Source organism: Centruroides sculpturatus, unplaced genomic scaffold (assembly GCF_000671375.1).
Source record: "Centruroides sculpturatus isolate CEXI.00-Female unplaced genomic scaffold, Cexi_2.0 scaffold1793, whole genome shotgun sequence".
Taxonomy (NCBI): Eukaryota; Metazoa; Arthropoda; class Arachnida; order Scorpiones; family Buthidae; genus Centruroides; species Centruroides sculpturatus.
The window spans coordinates 87,119-104,303 of NW_019386334.1; the positions used below are offsets into that span (position 1 = coordinate 87,119).

At 30.9% G+C, this 17,185-nt stretch overlaps 1 protein-coding gene across 1 annotated transcript in view; it reads right to left on the reverse strand.

Moving 5' to 3' along the window:
• Window positions 1-17,185, reverse strand: part of LOC111614584 — a gene marked incomplete at its 3' end in the record, with an annotated part of 119,178 nt that overhangs the window by 86,825 nt on the left and 15,168 nt on the right. Inside the window, exon 6 of the mRNA XM_023355955.1 lies at window positions 5,056-5,187. Within this exon, the coding sequence (XP_023211723.1) occupies window positions 5,056-5,187 (132 nt within the window). The remainder of the gene's footprint in view (window positions 1-5,055; window positions 5,188-17,185) is intronic.

The window sequence follows — 17,185 nt, forward strand, 5'->3', positions numbered from 1 at the left end:
TTCGTGGGTTAGGCAGAGGCTCACGTTCGAAAAATAGGCTCCAGTCTCCCTTGGTTACCGGTGGCGAAAGCAGCACAAGCCCAAGCATGGCTACTGCAATGCCCTCAACAGATGTGAGGAATCAACCTAGCCTTGGTGTTTCCATGGCAATGCATCCACAGACCACAAAGGCTGGAAAACCATGCCAACGGATGAAATGGACATCAGAAATGAACGAGTTTATCATCAGCACTTACTACGCAATCACAAAACTCGAAACAAACATGACAGCATACAGACAACAACTACACCGTAGATTCACACAATAATATCCTCACCTCACTGTCACCGAACAAAGGGTTGTCGATCAAAAAAGAACAATTATACACAACAACCTTATCCCACAAACAACACTTGAACTTATCAAACAACAGGTTGCTGATCAAATACATCAACAGACAGAAACATTTAACATTATCAATGAAGATCACGTAACCTGTCAGGATAATCCATCAACAAGCATTGATAATAGCACACATACAACAACTACCACTAATGATACTATAGTCATTTCCTCATCCATCACTGATGACATAGACATAAAATTAGTTAATATGCTCTCACTTATATTTCAGGAAACACTCACTAAATATATAGGTACAGATCCCACACAAAAACCACAAATACCAAAAATCAACACATCAAAGGTAGTAGGAAAAACACTAAATTATGTAAACACTCACTTATTACCAAACTACATTCATTCAATTTCTACACTCGCAGACATTCATACATTAGTTTATGTTGGGGCAGTCACAGTAGTGACACACCATAAACTGAAAATACAATCGCAGACAGTACACAAAACACAATTATATCACAAACCTGCCTGGCAGAGAAGAATAGAAACACAAATAAATGACATTAGACAGCAATTAGGCAGGCTGACACAATACACTAAAAACAACATAACACCCAAATTAAAGAAACAACTGAAACATTTTCAAGAAAATCAAAACACAAACGTCACAACACACACATTACAGAATACATTGATACACTAAAACAGAAACTTGCAACCAAGGCACGTAGACTCAAACGAAACAAAACATGCACACTACAAAAACAACAAAATAAATTATTCACAAACAATGAAAAACTTTTCTACAGACAAATCAGTACCAAAACAATATACAGCACAGTGGCACACCAACAGAAGAAGAACTCACAACTTATTGGTCTTCTCTTTCGTCCAGTGCTGTCACACACAATGCTGATGCAGGATGGATCGAGGAGGAGAACAGAAACTTGCATAACATACCAACTATGCCCTGTGCTGAAATAAACGTACAGTACATGACATCCACTACACTGTTAACAGAACACACAATTGGAAGACACCTGGTGTAGACAACATTCACAATTTCTGGTACAAAAAGTTTACATCAATGCACCAGAAACTAGCTAAACATCTAACACACATCATCATCAACCCACAAGACATGCCAAAATTTCTTACTCAGGGCATCACCTACATGAAACCGAAAAACAACAACACTACAGAACCCACACAATACAGACCAATTACATGTCTTCCAACACTACAAATTATTGACATCCTGTATCACAAACAAAATATAAAACACGTTGAAGAACATGACATTCTTACAGAACAACAAAAAGGTTGCTGTAGAAATCACAGGGGATGCAAAGAACAGTTACTCATACATTCAGTCATTCTATGGCAAGCACACAAACAACACAGAAATATACACATGGCATACATAGACTACAGAAAAGCATTCGACAGTGTTCCACACAGTTGGCTGCTACATATTCTACACATGTACAAAATACAACCATCACTCATTGCATTCTTCCTGAGATGTAGTGTTGTTCTCCAGTGCTGCATAGTGTTTTCACTATGCAGCACTGGAGAACAACACTACATCTCAGGGTTAGTAACACTTCCATACAAACAAACCAAATCTTCATTAGGCGAGGAATTTTTCAAGGAGATTCCTTGAGTCCTCTCTGGTTCTGCCCAGCCCTGAATCCATTATCTAACATGTTAAACAATACGCAATATGGCTACAATATCAGACATGAAAAAACAACACAGTTTACGCTGTCACATCTCATGTACATGGACGACATAAAACTTTATGCATCCACACAAAAACAACTTCAGCAGCTCCTACAAATCACACATTCATACACCAAGGACATACAAATGGAGTTTGGCTTAGACAAATGCAAAAAACTTCACATAGAAAAAGGAATCCTGAAGAAAGAAGATTTTGCACTTGGAAATGGAGACGTTATTGAATCCATGGAAGAGGGCGAGTTCTACAAGTACTTAGGATTCCAACAGGCCAAACTAACAGAACATACACAAATAAAGCAACGATTAATTAAAGAATACCAAAGTAGGTTAAACGCTATACTTAGAACACAGTTAAATGCAAAACACACAGTTAAAGCAATAAACACATATGTCATCCCAGTACTCACATACTCTTTTGGAGTTATACATTGGACTCACACAGATCTCGAGCAACTCCAAAGGAAAACAAGAACAACACTTACTAAGCATAAACAACATCATCCTAAATCCGCCACAGAAAGATTAACCCTTCCACGTAAAGAAGGCGGACGTGGCCTGATTGACATAGTTAACCTTCACTACAAACAAATACAGTCACTGCGAGAGTTTTTCTACAAGAAACAAGAAACATCACAGTTACATAAAGCAGTAACTCTAGCAGACTCAAATAACACACCATTAAACTTACACTCACAACATACAGACATGACACAACATATAAAAAGCATAGACAACATTAAGCAATCATGGGCTCAAAAGGCTCTCCATGGCAGGCATCCTTACGACCTGGCCCAGGATTTTGTTGACAAAACTGCGTCAAACAGCTGGTTAGATCGGGGATGCCTCTTTGGGGAGACGGAAGGATTCATGATTGCCATACAGGATCAGGTCATAAATACTAAAAACTACAGAAAACACATACTCAAAGATACAACACTCACAAATGACACATGCAGAAAATGTCACATCATGCCAGAAACTATACAACACATCACTTCTGGTTGCAAGCTCTTGGCACAGACAGATTACTTACATAGACACAATCAAGTAGCAAATATAATACACCAAGAGCTTGCAAAGAAACACAAATTGGCAGACATCCACGAACCATACTACAAGTATATTCCACAGACAGTATTGGAAAATAACACGCACAAAATGTACTACGACAGAGCCATAATCACAGATAAAACAATTTATCACAACAGACCAGACATCACACTCATTGACAAACACAATAAAATCACATATATTATAGACATAGCCATCCCAAACACTCACAATGTACAAAACACATTCACTGAAAAAATTGGTAAGTACACAGAACTTGCCCAGGAAATAAGGCATCTGTGGAGGATGGATAGGGTAGTTATTGTACCTGTTGTTCTCTCCTGTACAGGTGTGATACCACACACACTACACAAAAGCCTGGGAACATTACAATTGAATATAAATACATACATCACACTACAGAAGGCCACTATATTGAATACATGCCATATTGTTAGGAAATTCCTTAATACTGACACTGAAACACTTCTTTAATTTTAGTTTTGTTTTGGTTGCTATGCCTTGACTCTGGTCCGGCATAGTATACAGCCACCGGTGTGTACTGAGTATAACCCACTAAAACCAACACATAATAAGTGCAGAGCCAAAACAGTTAGAAGCTGAAAATTGAAATTAAGTATACAGTTAGGGTACGTGATGAGAATGTACTGTACACAAGGGACTTTCCGAAATTTCTCCCACAGAAGAGAGGTAGAGGGTTAAGGATTACACTGAATTCGAATTTTACTGTACTATTTTAAAAGTGGTTTTTTTGCAGAAAATCAAACATGTTTTTAGACCATCTAAAATTTCTCTAATTGGTCTTGGAAGAGGATGAACCTAATTCTTGCATCTGGTAAAAACAGGTAAGATTGGCTATAATCTAATTATCTTAATTTTCACTATCGTTACTTTTTGCCCAAGCAATGCCGGGCTCATCTGCTAGTAAAAATATAATTTTTCAAATTTTTAATGCAGTGCTTGATATGATCATTTAACCAGTATCATATTAAAATTTAAATTTTTATTTCTTTTTCAAATTTTTATATCAAAGTTTAATTCCATAAGACAACTTTCCAAGAAAACATATTAATCATTATGTTATAATAGTTACAAACCTAAAATAAAATTTGTTATTTGCTGCCCTCATTTTATGCCTGTCTGATTTATGCTGATTGATAATAAAGCTGAAAAGCTGGTTCCAAAGTCATGAACACCAACAAACAAAATGAAAGTTTTTGTTAGAAATAAATACTTTTTCTTGCCACATATCTAATAATAGCCAGATCTCATCGTCTCTCCAAATATTTTTTTTATTTCTCTGTTGATAGTCTGACATGTGTTCCACAGCCATCTTGTTTCTTCTCACGCACATGGGATTGTGGGAACTCTCTTATGGCTGGATCTAGTTTCAAAAACTCTCATGTCAATAGCAGTTGAGAGAGGTTGCACCAAGGCACAGTTGCTAATCTTATCACAATCTAGATTGAAATGCTAAGTGCAAATGGGTATTACAGTAAAATTTCTACATTTTGCTGAATTTTGGTGTTGGTGAGTATTAGTTTTTCTCATTTGCTATTATATTCTAATTTGGAATAATCAAATTATAAATATTATCACAAAATTTAAGCCTGAAATCATTCAAGAAATGCTGCTTAAATTATTTATAAACACCTTGAATAAATATGTAATCATAATTATTAACTACACAAATATATACACACACTTATATACATATGTATGCATACATTTCTTCATCAAAATTTATAAAATTTCAAAATACAGTACTTTCTAAGACAAAATTTTCCTAAGTATTCCTGTATTCCTAACAAAAATGTAATTCAAAACTTATTTTTAGGATTACACTCAATATTAGAAATTATATTTGAAATTCTGATATTAAAAATAGTAGAACTTACAAAACAAAACAGCCAAGAAGTCAGTTTTTTCAATCATTTGTTCTAAAACTCTTTCATTTATTTTCTCTATTTCTTCAGAAGAGCTTTGGTCAACTAGCCATTGCAACAGTTCATCTATCATCATTAAGTCTCCTAAAAAAGATAATTACTCCTTATTAAAATTATTGTTTAAATTTGATATAATTTTAATTATTCATAAAAAAACAAAGAATGTAAAAAAGGAAATAAATTTTAATATTACAGTGGGTGATTGGTTAACGAACAGATCGGATAAAGAACACTTTCGTGAAAGATTTTTACGTTCAGACAACGAACACATGATTGGATAACAAACACAAGAAAAAGCGACGTAAAATAATGAATACCAATTGGTCTTCCCTTGTCTTCAGGCAACAATTTGAAACTTTTCAGAGTGAAGGAAGACATCAACATCGACGCTCAAGCTGGTATATACTGATAGGATAGTATTCCTCTTAACTTTGAAACTCTCCCTTGTAATTCCAGCCTTTTATTTTTCTGACAAAACAATTCTTTTATGTATTCGTGAGACTTGTGAGGCACTTGTTAACTTTTGCATCTGTTTTTCTTTTCGAAAGGTGAGAGTATAATAGCAAAGGTAGAGAGTGGGCAGAAGATGCCCAATGTTGCTGGGCAGTATGGTGTGAACAGGTCTACATTAGGCTGCAATTCAATCTTATTTAAGAAAAATACAAAAATCAAGAAGACTTGAGCAGTTAAAGGAGTAACAAAAATCACATCTGAGAAATAAAGAACATCAAAGAGTTCATAATGGAACCTGAAACGGATCTGATGACAGAAGAATGCCAAGAACTCTCGAATGAAGAACACCAAGAAAATTGGCGAGATATGTTTTCTTCTGAAAAAGAGGATTAATGCCGATATCTGTTATTAAAGATCCTTTGAAGAAGTGGAAGGATGTCAGAACAACGGTCTTAGAATGGCATTCAAACCAGGTTGAGGCTTGGGGATTTCTACAATTGCAATGCTGTTAATTACTTATGAAAAATCCTGAAGAAGAGAGAAAAGCAATCAATATTAGATTCTTTAACCCTTTCAAATGAAAAAAACATGACTAATAAAAATGCAAGACTGTGTATGTATGTATTTTTATTATTACATAGTATATATTTTTTTATTTTTGGGGGTCTCCAGAATGAATTAAATTCCTATTAAAACCTATGGTAAATCGATAATCGATTAACGAACAATTCAGATAGCGAACAAAGTCTTGGAACGAATTATGTTTGTTAACCGATCTCCCACTGTATATTTAAATAATTAAATAATTATATAATATGAATGCAAAACTACTACATTTCAATTTCAAGTCTTTTATGACATAAAAAACACACACTGAGTTTTTATATTGATACCATGTTTATTTCTACAAAAGTATAAAGATATATCCAGATGTTATAAATTATCTAATTTAATAAAATTATATTGACGATTTTAGAAAAATTCTTTGAAATATTTAAGATGAAATTCTGTAATGAATAACAATAATCCAAAATTTTACAAAATCTGCTTTGTTTTCAATAATGTTCTTACAATTACACTTATTACAAATGCACAAATTCTATCATAAGATATTTTTCAATTTTCCATAATTTTTTTTATTAAGTTTTCTTATGTTACATGTTGCATTCACATATCAACTGGAATAGATCTTTCTATGCCTTAATCATCATACCTTGTACTTCAAACAACTTCAACTTCAAGCATTCCAGAATTTGAATGCTAAATTTGAGAGAAATTCAATCTGAAGTTTGAACAATGCTTCTATGTCCAAACTACAAGTGCTGTGAAAAAAATGTGCTTGCTGTACAAGTTCCATCTGTTGTGTGCCAAAGTCATCTCTCACGCTCATTGTACAATGTCCCATAATAACTAGATAAGATACACCTTCACAAACACTGGAAAATTCTACAAAAAAAATAAACTTTTATTAGATAAACAAATGTTTTCAATTTAAAATTGTCAGCCTGAAGATAATTTCTAGTTCTATCTTCCATATTTATTCTTTAACCTGAAGATTAAAGAATTAACATTGTTGAAAATGTTTATTTATCTAATTAAAGCTTATTTTTTGCTGGATTTTCTTGTCTTTGTAAAGTTATGCTCTTTATGTGAAAGCATCTCTTGAATTACATTCAACATTTTTTGCTTTTGCTGTAAAAGCATCTATTGTGTTATGCTATTTTTAATGTGCTTGATTATATATATATAAAATCAAGCACATTAAAAATAGCATAACACAATAGATGCTTTCACAGCAAAAGCAAAAAAAGTTGAATGTAATTCAAGAGATGCTTTCACATAAAGAGCATAACTTTACAAAGACAAGAAAATCCAGCAAAAAATAAGCTTTAATTAGATAAATAAACATTTTCAACAATGTTAATTCTTTAATCTTCAGGTTAAAGAATAAATATGGAAGATAGAACTAGAAATTATCTTCAGGCTGACAATTTTAAATTGAAAACATTTGTTTATCTAATAAAAGTTTATTTTTTTTGTAGAATTTTCCAGTGTTTGTGAAGGTGTATCTTATCTAGTTATTATGGGACATTGTACAATGAGCGTGAGAGATGACTTTGGCACACAACAGATGGAACTTGTACAGCAAGCACATTTTTTTCACAGCACTTGTAGTTTGGACATAGAAGCATTGTTCAAACTTCAGATTGAATTTCTCTCAAATTTAGCATTCAAATTCTGGAATGCTTGAAGTTGAAGTTGTTTGAAGTACAAGGTATGATGATTAAGGCATAGAAAGATCTATTCCAGTTGATATGTGAATGCAACATGTAACATAAGAAAACTTAATAAAAAAAATTATGGAAAATTGAAAAATATCTTATGATAGAATTTGTGCATTTGTAATAAGTGTAATTGTAAGAACATTATTGAAAACAAAGCAGATTTTGTAAAATTTTGGATTATTGTTATTCATTACAGAATTTCATCTTAAATATTTCAAAGAATTTTTCTAAAATCGTCAATATAATTTTATTAAATTAGATAATTTATAACATCTGGATATATCTTTATACTTTTGTAGAAATAAACATGGTATCAATATAAAAACTCAGTGTGTGTTTTTTATGTCATAAAAGACTTGAAATTGAAATGTAGTAGTTTTGCATTCATATTATATAATTATTTAATTATTTAAATATACAGTGGGAGATCGGTTAACAAACATAATTCGTTCCAAGACTTTGTTCGCTATCTGAATTGTTCGTTAATCGATTATCGATTTACCATAGGTTTTAATAGGAATTTAATTCATTCTGGAGACCCCCAAAAATAAAAAAATATATACTATGTAATAATAAAAATACATACATACACAGTCTTGCATTTTTATTAGTCATGTTTTTTTCATTTGAAAGGGTTAAAGAATCTAATATTGATTGCTTTTCTCTCTTCTTCAGGATTTTTCATAAGTAATTAACAGCATTGCAATTGTAGAAATCCCCAAGCCTCAACCTGGTTTGAATGCCATTCTAAGACCGTTGTTCTGACATCCTTCCACTTCTTCAAAGGATCTTTAATAACAGATATCGGCATTAATCCTCTTTTTCAGAAGAAAACATATCTCGCCAATTTTCTTGGTGTTCTTCATTCGAGAGTTCTTGGCATTCTTCTGTCATCAGATCCGTTTCAGGTTCCATTATGAACTCTTTGATGTTCTTTATTTCTCAGATGTGATTTTTGTTACTCCTTTAACTGCTCAAGTCTTCTTGATTTTTGTATTTTTCTTAAATAAGATTGAATTGCAGCCTAATGTAGACCTGTTCACACCATACTGCCCAGCAACATTGGGCATCTTCTGCCCACTCTCTACCTTTGCTATTATACTCTCACCTTTCGAAAAGAAAAACAGATGCAAAAGTTAACAAGTGCCTCACAAGTCTCACGAATACATAAAAGAATTGTTTTGTCAGAAAAATAAAAGGCTGGAATTACAAGGGAGAGTTTCAAAGTTAAGAGGAATACTATCCTATCAGTATATACCAGCTTGAGCGTCGATGTTGATGTCTTCCTTCACTCTGAAAAGTTTCAAATTGTTGCCTGAAGACAAGGGAAGACCAATTGGTATTCATTATTTTACGTCGCTTTTTCTTGTGTTTGTTATCCAATCATGTGTTCGTTGTCTGAACGTAAAAATCTTTCACGAAAGTGTTCTTTATCCGATCTGTTCGTTAACCAATCACCCACTGTAATATTAAAATTTATTTCCTTTTTTACATTCTTTGTTTTTTTATGAATAATTAAAATTATATCAAATTTAAACAATAATTTTAATAAGGAGTAATTATCTTTTTTAGGAGACTTAATGATGATAGATGAACTGTTGCAATGGCTAGTTGACCAAAGCTCTTCTGAAGAAATAGAGAAAATAAATGAAAGAGTTTTAGAACAAATGATTGAAAAAACTGACTTCTTGGCTGTTTTGTTTTGTAAGTTCTACTATTTTTAATATCAGAATTTCAAATATAATTTCTAATATTGAGTGTAATCCTAAAAATAAGTTTTGAATTACATTTTTGTTAGGAATACAGGAATACTTAGGAAAATTTTGTCTTAGAAAGTACTGTATTTTGAAATTTTATAAATTTTGATGAAGAAATGTATGCATACATATGTATATAAGTGTGTGTATATATTTGTGTAGTTAATAATTATGATTACATATTTATTCAAGGTGTTTATAAATAATTTAAGCAGCATTTCTTGAATGATTTCAGGCTTAAATTTTGTGATAATATTTATAATTTGATTATTCCAAATTAGAATATAATAGCAAATGAGAAAAACTAATACTCACCAACACCAAAATTCAGCAAAATGTAGAAATTTTACTGTAATACCCATTTGCACTTAGCATTTCAATCTAGATTGTGATAAGATTAGCAACTGTGCCTTGGTGCAACCTCTCTCAACTGCTATTGACATGAGAGTTTTTGAAACTAGATCCAGCCATAAGAGAGTTCCCACAATCCCATGTGCGTGAGAAGAAACAAGATGGCTGTGGAACACATGTCAGACTATCAACAGAGAAATAAAAAAAATATTTGGAGAGACGATGAGATCTGGCTATTATTAGATATGTGGCAAGAAAAAGTATTTATTTCTAACAAAAACTTTCATTTTGTTTGTTGGTGTTCATGACTTTGGAACCAGCTTTTCAGCTTTATTATCAATCAGCATAAATCAGACAGGCATAAAATGAGGGCAGCAAATAACAAATTTTATTTTAGGTTTGTAACTATTATAACATAATGATTAATATGTTTTCTTGGAAAGTTGTCTTATGGAATTAAACTTTGATATAAAAATTTGAAAAAGAAATAAAAATTTAAATTTTAATATGATACTGGTTAAATGATCATATCAAGCACTGCATTAAAAATTTGAAAAATTATATTTTTACTAGCAGATGAGCCCGGCATTGCTTGGGCAAAAAGTAACGATAGTGAAAATTAAGATAATTAGATTATAGCCAATCTTACCTGTTTTTACCAGATGCAAGAATTAGGTTCATCCTCTTCCAAGACCAATTAGAGAAATTTTAGATGGTCTAAAAACATGTTTGATTTTCTGCAAAAAAACCACTTTTAAAATAGTACAGTAAAATTCGAATTCAGTGTAATCCTTAACCCTCTACCTCTCTTCTGTGGGAGAAATTTCGGAAAGTCCCTTGTGTACAGTACATTCTCATCACGTACCCTAACTGTATACTTAATTTCAATTTTCAGCTTCTAACTGTTTTGGCTCTGCACTTATTATGTGTTGGTTTTAGTGGGTTATACTCAGTACACACCGGTGGCTGTATACTATGCCGGACCAGAGTCAAGGCATAGCAACCAAAACAAAACTAAAATTAAAGAAGTGTTTCAGTGTCAGTATTAAGGAATTTCCTAACAATATGGCATGTATTCAATATAGTGGCCTTCTGTAGTGTGATGTATGTATTTATATTCAATTGTAATGTTCCCAGGCTTTTGTGTAGTGTGTGTGGTATCACACCTGTACAGGAGAGAACAACAGGTACAATAACTACCCTATCCATCCTCCACAGATGCCTTATTTCCTGGGCAAGTTCTGTGTACTTACCAATTTTTTCAGTGAATGTGTTTTGTACATTGTGAGTGTTTGGGATGGCTATGTCTATAATATATGTGATTTTATTGTGTTTGTCAATGAGTGTGATGTCTGGTCTGTTGTGATAAATTGTTTTATCTGTGATTATGGCTCTGTCGTAATACATTTTGTGCGTGCTGTTTTCCAATACTGTCTGTGGAATATACTTGTAGTATGGTTCGTGGATGTCTGCCAATTTGTGTTTCTTTGCAAGCTCTTGGTGTATTATATTTGCTACTTGATTGTGTCTATGTAAGTAATCTGTCTGTGCCAAGAGCTTGCAACCAGAAGTGATGTGTTGTATAGTTTCTGGCATGATGTGACATTTTCTGCATGTGTCATTTGTGAGTNAACTTGATCAGAAATATCAGCAATGTCTTCATTTGTTTTATTTTTATCATAATTTTCTATCTCTTCGTAGACTGCATATCATAACAAGGATATACTACTCAAATACCTTATAAACTGCAGCCAAATTTATTAACAATTTCAAATGTTTTCAGTCATCTTTAATGACTTTTATCAAGAACAAATGCAAATCAAATGCTGACTGATTTGTATTATAATTTTCTATGGATGCCATAATAAAACATGTTATTAATCAAAAATTCTTTTTAGTAAGTCGCGTTTGTTCAGTCGAGTATTGAGTGATTTTTTTCTGCAATTTGTGCTCAAATACTGAATTTTTCCAGTTGGAAGCAGTTCTAGTACTGAGATACTGCTGTATTTCATTAGTCATTTTTACGAATAATTACTTACTTATGGTTAAAAAAAGTTAATAACACTTACCTAAAAATGTTTAAATAAACTTTACTAAATACAAAGATTAATCTATAAAAAGAAAACCTAGTGACAATCTTACAGGCTAAAGTCTGAAAGCAACAATGACAACACCTGATTGATAGAACATTTTTTCCTTCCTTATCCTAGTTTTCCTATCAGTTTTCATTAAATTAAACCTGACAAAAGGCACAAAACAAATTGAAAATTTCAATATTCTAAAATCCATGGGCAAATTTGAGACAACACACATGCTTACTTGAATAAAAAAATATTGAATACCAAAGTTTACACTTAAAACTTGTGAAATTTTGTATAGATTTCCAAAACCGTGTTAGAGCAAAACCATGTTGTACGAGGGATACCTGTACTGTAAAATTTCATCTTTTCTCTCAACATTTTCTGGAAAACTTATTTTTTTTTTTACTATATGTACTTTCTTATGAACCCGTATTATCATATTTGTAGACAAATTCACAAAAGCCTACAAATTTCTTTCAAATAACTGTAAGAGTTCATTTTATCAAACAAATCATTTTAGTTTATTGCTTCCAACATAAAACCTAAAGTATTGTGAAAGTATTTGTGAAAGTAAATACTGTACTTTCACAAATATTGTGAAAGTACAGTATTTACTTAAACAATCTTATTATCATTATTTCCCTATTTACTTTTGCATTTAATGTTTCTTTAAAATATAATTAATAACTCTTGAAATATATCATTTTAAACTGTTTTATTCCTGATTGCTATACTAAAATTACTATCATCATCATTTGACATGATAGAGATATTTTAACTTTGGAAAATATTTCTGTAAAATACAATGAGACAAGTATATACAAAGACACAAATTAAACAAAATTTATTTTATTAAGAGAAGATTGAAAGAAAAACAATGAAATCTATGACACTAAAGGAAGCAATTATTCAATGTTTTATAGTCTCCAACTACCACATATATCAATGTTTAAAAAATCATGCAAAGTTTTCAAACTAATTTAAAATATAACTACAATAATAATTATTTTTATTCTTAAAACTATTGTATGTACTGTATATTAGTTGTATAATAAATGATGTAAAAATTATTATTCTTATAAGTGACTAAATTCACTAAGGTGATATAAAAAGAGGCTTAAAATGATATATATCTTTTATACTCATAATTTTTTAATCTGAAATGTCTGTCCGTTTGATCTGAGTTTTCACCTATCTGATGTAGCATCAGTTCATATTACATCAGATAATCATGATTCTACTATACTAAATAAATATATTAATTACCTTCATCCATAAGTTCAGATATAAGTTGATCTTTCTCTTTTAACATTTTTTCAACTTCTGTAGCACTTAATCTTTAAAATAAATAAATATAAATTTAATATTTTTGAAAAAATTAATTTTATTCTAAAAGAAATTTTACATATTTATATAAAAACAATTTCTAAATTTTGTGAATTAAAAAGTATATAAATATGTTTAAATATCAATGTATATGAGGTAAACTTGGAGTGAAAAGTATTTTAACTGTTTAACTTATTTTAACTGTTTTAATATTAGAAAAGTTTAAAATAAAAATAATTTATAAAAGTTGAATTGTGAAGTTTAGATTAATTTTTACTTTGTTACTTTGATGATAATTTAAATTGTATCACCTTTATATTATTTTATATTTTCATGTAGTATTAAATTCTGAATTTAACAGTTTGAATAATTATAGAAAATTTTTACATTGTAAATTTTCACTTTTAAATTTCTTATTTCTTACAATGGGGAAAACAATTTGGTTATATAATGTTATTTAATATACATAGTAATAAATTATCACAAAAATTCTAAAGATTTAGAGGAGAAAATCTTAAATAGAGTAATTTTTGACGTCCTCATTTTTCAAATGATCATATTTGAAATCTTGTCCTAGTACAAAACATTTTAGTTGATATATCTTTTGACAAGAACCAAACAAGTGAATTAAGAGATTCTCTTCCTCTTTACTACTGCAATAACTACAAAACTTTTCTCTCAATATATTTATCCGGTAGCCCTTTAACAGAATCCAAAATTTATTAAATCTAAGTTGTATAATGAGGCTTTTTGTGGAAAAATTAGTCTCGCAGTTTAAGTTGTTTTCTGTACACCAACCCAAGCATGTTTCAAACAAATTAACTTGTTTAGCTGAAGTAGACGATATATCCTGATTCCATAGCTTGTCTGACCTAGTTTGAATTATAGAGTTTAAATGAGTTCTCAACAATAAAGCTGATCAAGTTGAAAACAAAAAGAAGTAACCCAAGCTATCAAAAATATTCTTAACTGAAGCAGGCCAACTTTTCTTATCAGGTTTGACTGCTGTTAACAAAACATTATAAGTAATTTGGCACAAATCATATGAGGGTAACTCCATAACTTTTGACCAAAACAGAAGAATAGCCTCGGCAAATTTCAATTCCAATGGAGGTCTTTCCAATTCAAGACGAACTGCAGAGCTTGAAGCTGAACGTTCTATTTTAAGTCTCTTAAAATATTTCATCTGTACTTTTTTTAGTTAAGACAGAAACTCCAGTCTCCAGACTGGAAATAAATAAGTCATCTTAGAGCCAATAAAAGTGTCAAAAAGTTTAAAGATACTGCTCATAGAAAACTAGTTTTTGTAGAGTAAGCATATAGCCTGTCTTATTCTGTATGTCTTTGGCTATTAAATCAAAATTATGATGATTATATGCACCAGAAGAAGAAAAATGTATTCCTAGATACTTAAAATATGACACAAAACTAATTCCAGTATTATTCACAAATATCTTATCAGATTTAAGTAGTCTGTCTCCATTGCGAAAAACCATTTCCTTCGTTTTTGTAAGTTAACTGTACGATCATTTCTTTTAGCATAATTAACTAGCAGAGAAAGTTTTCATTGCAAACCTAATTTTGTATCTGTCAGCAGAACTACATCATCAGCGTACATTAAGCAATGTAAGTCAACAGATTCTCTAATAGCAAATCCCAAAGTTTTAGAGGTAGAAAACAATTGCAGTAAATTGTTAATAAATGATATAAACAACAGAGGGTTTAAAAGTTTCCCCTGAGGAAAACCACCACAGAAATGACACCCTTAGTATTTGCCAGATTGCCTCTCATGTGGTACCTTGTGTTACAAAATAAATTTTTAAGTAGCTTAATGAACGAAGTTGAAACTCCTAATAAATGTAACTTTTCCCATAAAATATTAAAATTAATTCTATCGAAAGCCTTTTCCAAATCCACATATATCAAATAGATTTTACATCTTTTTCTTGACAGGACATTAAGTATTAAACCATTAAGTATAAAGACGTTGTACATAGTACCTCTTCCTCTAACAAATGCTCCTTGAAATTGGGAGATAACATTAAATTCTATTATCCATTGATTCAACCAATCTGCCAAAATTCTGGTGAACAATTTTCTAAGGTTATTTAACAATGCTATTAAGATAGAGTAATTTAAAAACTCACACCAAAAATTGTATAATCTCTTGGTAACAAGCACCAAGTTTAGCATTAATACAATATTTCTTATATTGCAAGAACTTTCAATGAATATAAATTTGACGTCCTCAAGCGAAAAATAATAATATAAAAAAAAAAAAAAAAAAAAAAAAAAACCAANGATCTCCCACTGTATATTTAAATAATTAAATAATTATATAATATGAATGCAAAACTACTACATTTCAATTTCAAGTCTTTTATGACATAAAAAACACACACTGAGTTTTTATATTGATACCATGTTTATTTCTACAAAAGTATAAAGATATATCCAGATGTTATAAATTATCTAATTTAATAAAATTATATTGACGATTTTAGAAAAATTCTTTGAAATATTTAAGATGAAATTCTGTAATGAATAACAATAATCCAAAATTTTACAAAATCTGCTTTGTTTTCAATAATGTTCTTACAATTACACTTATTACAAATGCACAAATTCTATCATAAGATATTTTTCAATTTTCCATAATTTTTTTTATTAAGTTTTCTTATGTTACATGTTGCATTCACATATCAACTGGAATAGATCTTTCTATGCCTTAATCATCATACCTTGTACTTCAAACAACTTCAACTTCAAGCATTCCAGAATTTGAATGCTAAATTTGAGAGAAATTCAATCTGAAGTTTGAACAATGCTTCTATGTCCAAACTACAAGTGCTGTGAAAAAAATGTGCTTGCTGTACAAGTTCCATCTGTTGTGTGCCAAAGTCATCTCTCACGCTCATTGTACAATGTCCCATAATAACTAGATAAGATACACCTTCACAAACACTGGAAAATTCTACAAAAAAAATAAACTTTTATTAGATAAACAAATGTTTTCAATTTAAAATTGTCAGCCTGAAGATAATTTCTAGTTCTATCTTCCATATTTATTCTTTAACCTGAAGATTAAAGAATTAACATTGTTGAAAATGTTTATTTATCTAATTAAAGCTTATTTTTTGCTGGATTTTCTTGTCTTTGTAAAGTTATGCTCTTTATGTGAAAGCATCTCTTGAATTACATTCAACATTTTTTGCTTTTGCTGTAAAAGCATCTATTGTGTTATGCTATTTTTAATGTGCTTGATTATATATATATAAAATCAAGCACATTAAAAATAGCATAACACAATAGATGCTTTCACAGCAAAAGCAAAAAAAGTTGAATGTAATTCAAGAGATGCTTTCACATAAAGAATGGATGCCACAGACGCCATGGAAGGGGTTATATATATATACGTGGTACGATCCAAAAGTTCGGGGACTACAGTAATGTATGACAACAAAAGCATGTATTTGAAGTTACAGCGTATGAAATTGATTCTATCAAACCTTTCCTACGTGTTCAGGTTGATTTTGCCCATGTCATGTGATTAAACCGCAGGCACTGTTGTTTTCTTTCGGAACGCTGTTCTTTTGCGACGTAATAAAAATGGAGTTTCAAGAACAGTGTTGCAACATTAAATTTTGTCAGCGTTTAGGTAAAACACCTATAGAGACTTTAAAATTGCTAAGAAAGGTGTACGGTGATTTTAACATGGCAAAATCAAAGGTGTACAAATGGCATTGGTGTTTTAAAGAGGGCCAAGAATCCATCGCAGACGATGAACACTCTGGCCGACCTTCGACTTCACAGAACGAGGAAAATGTTG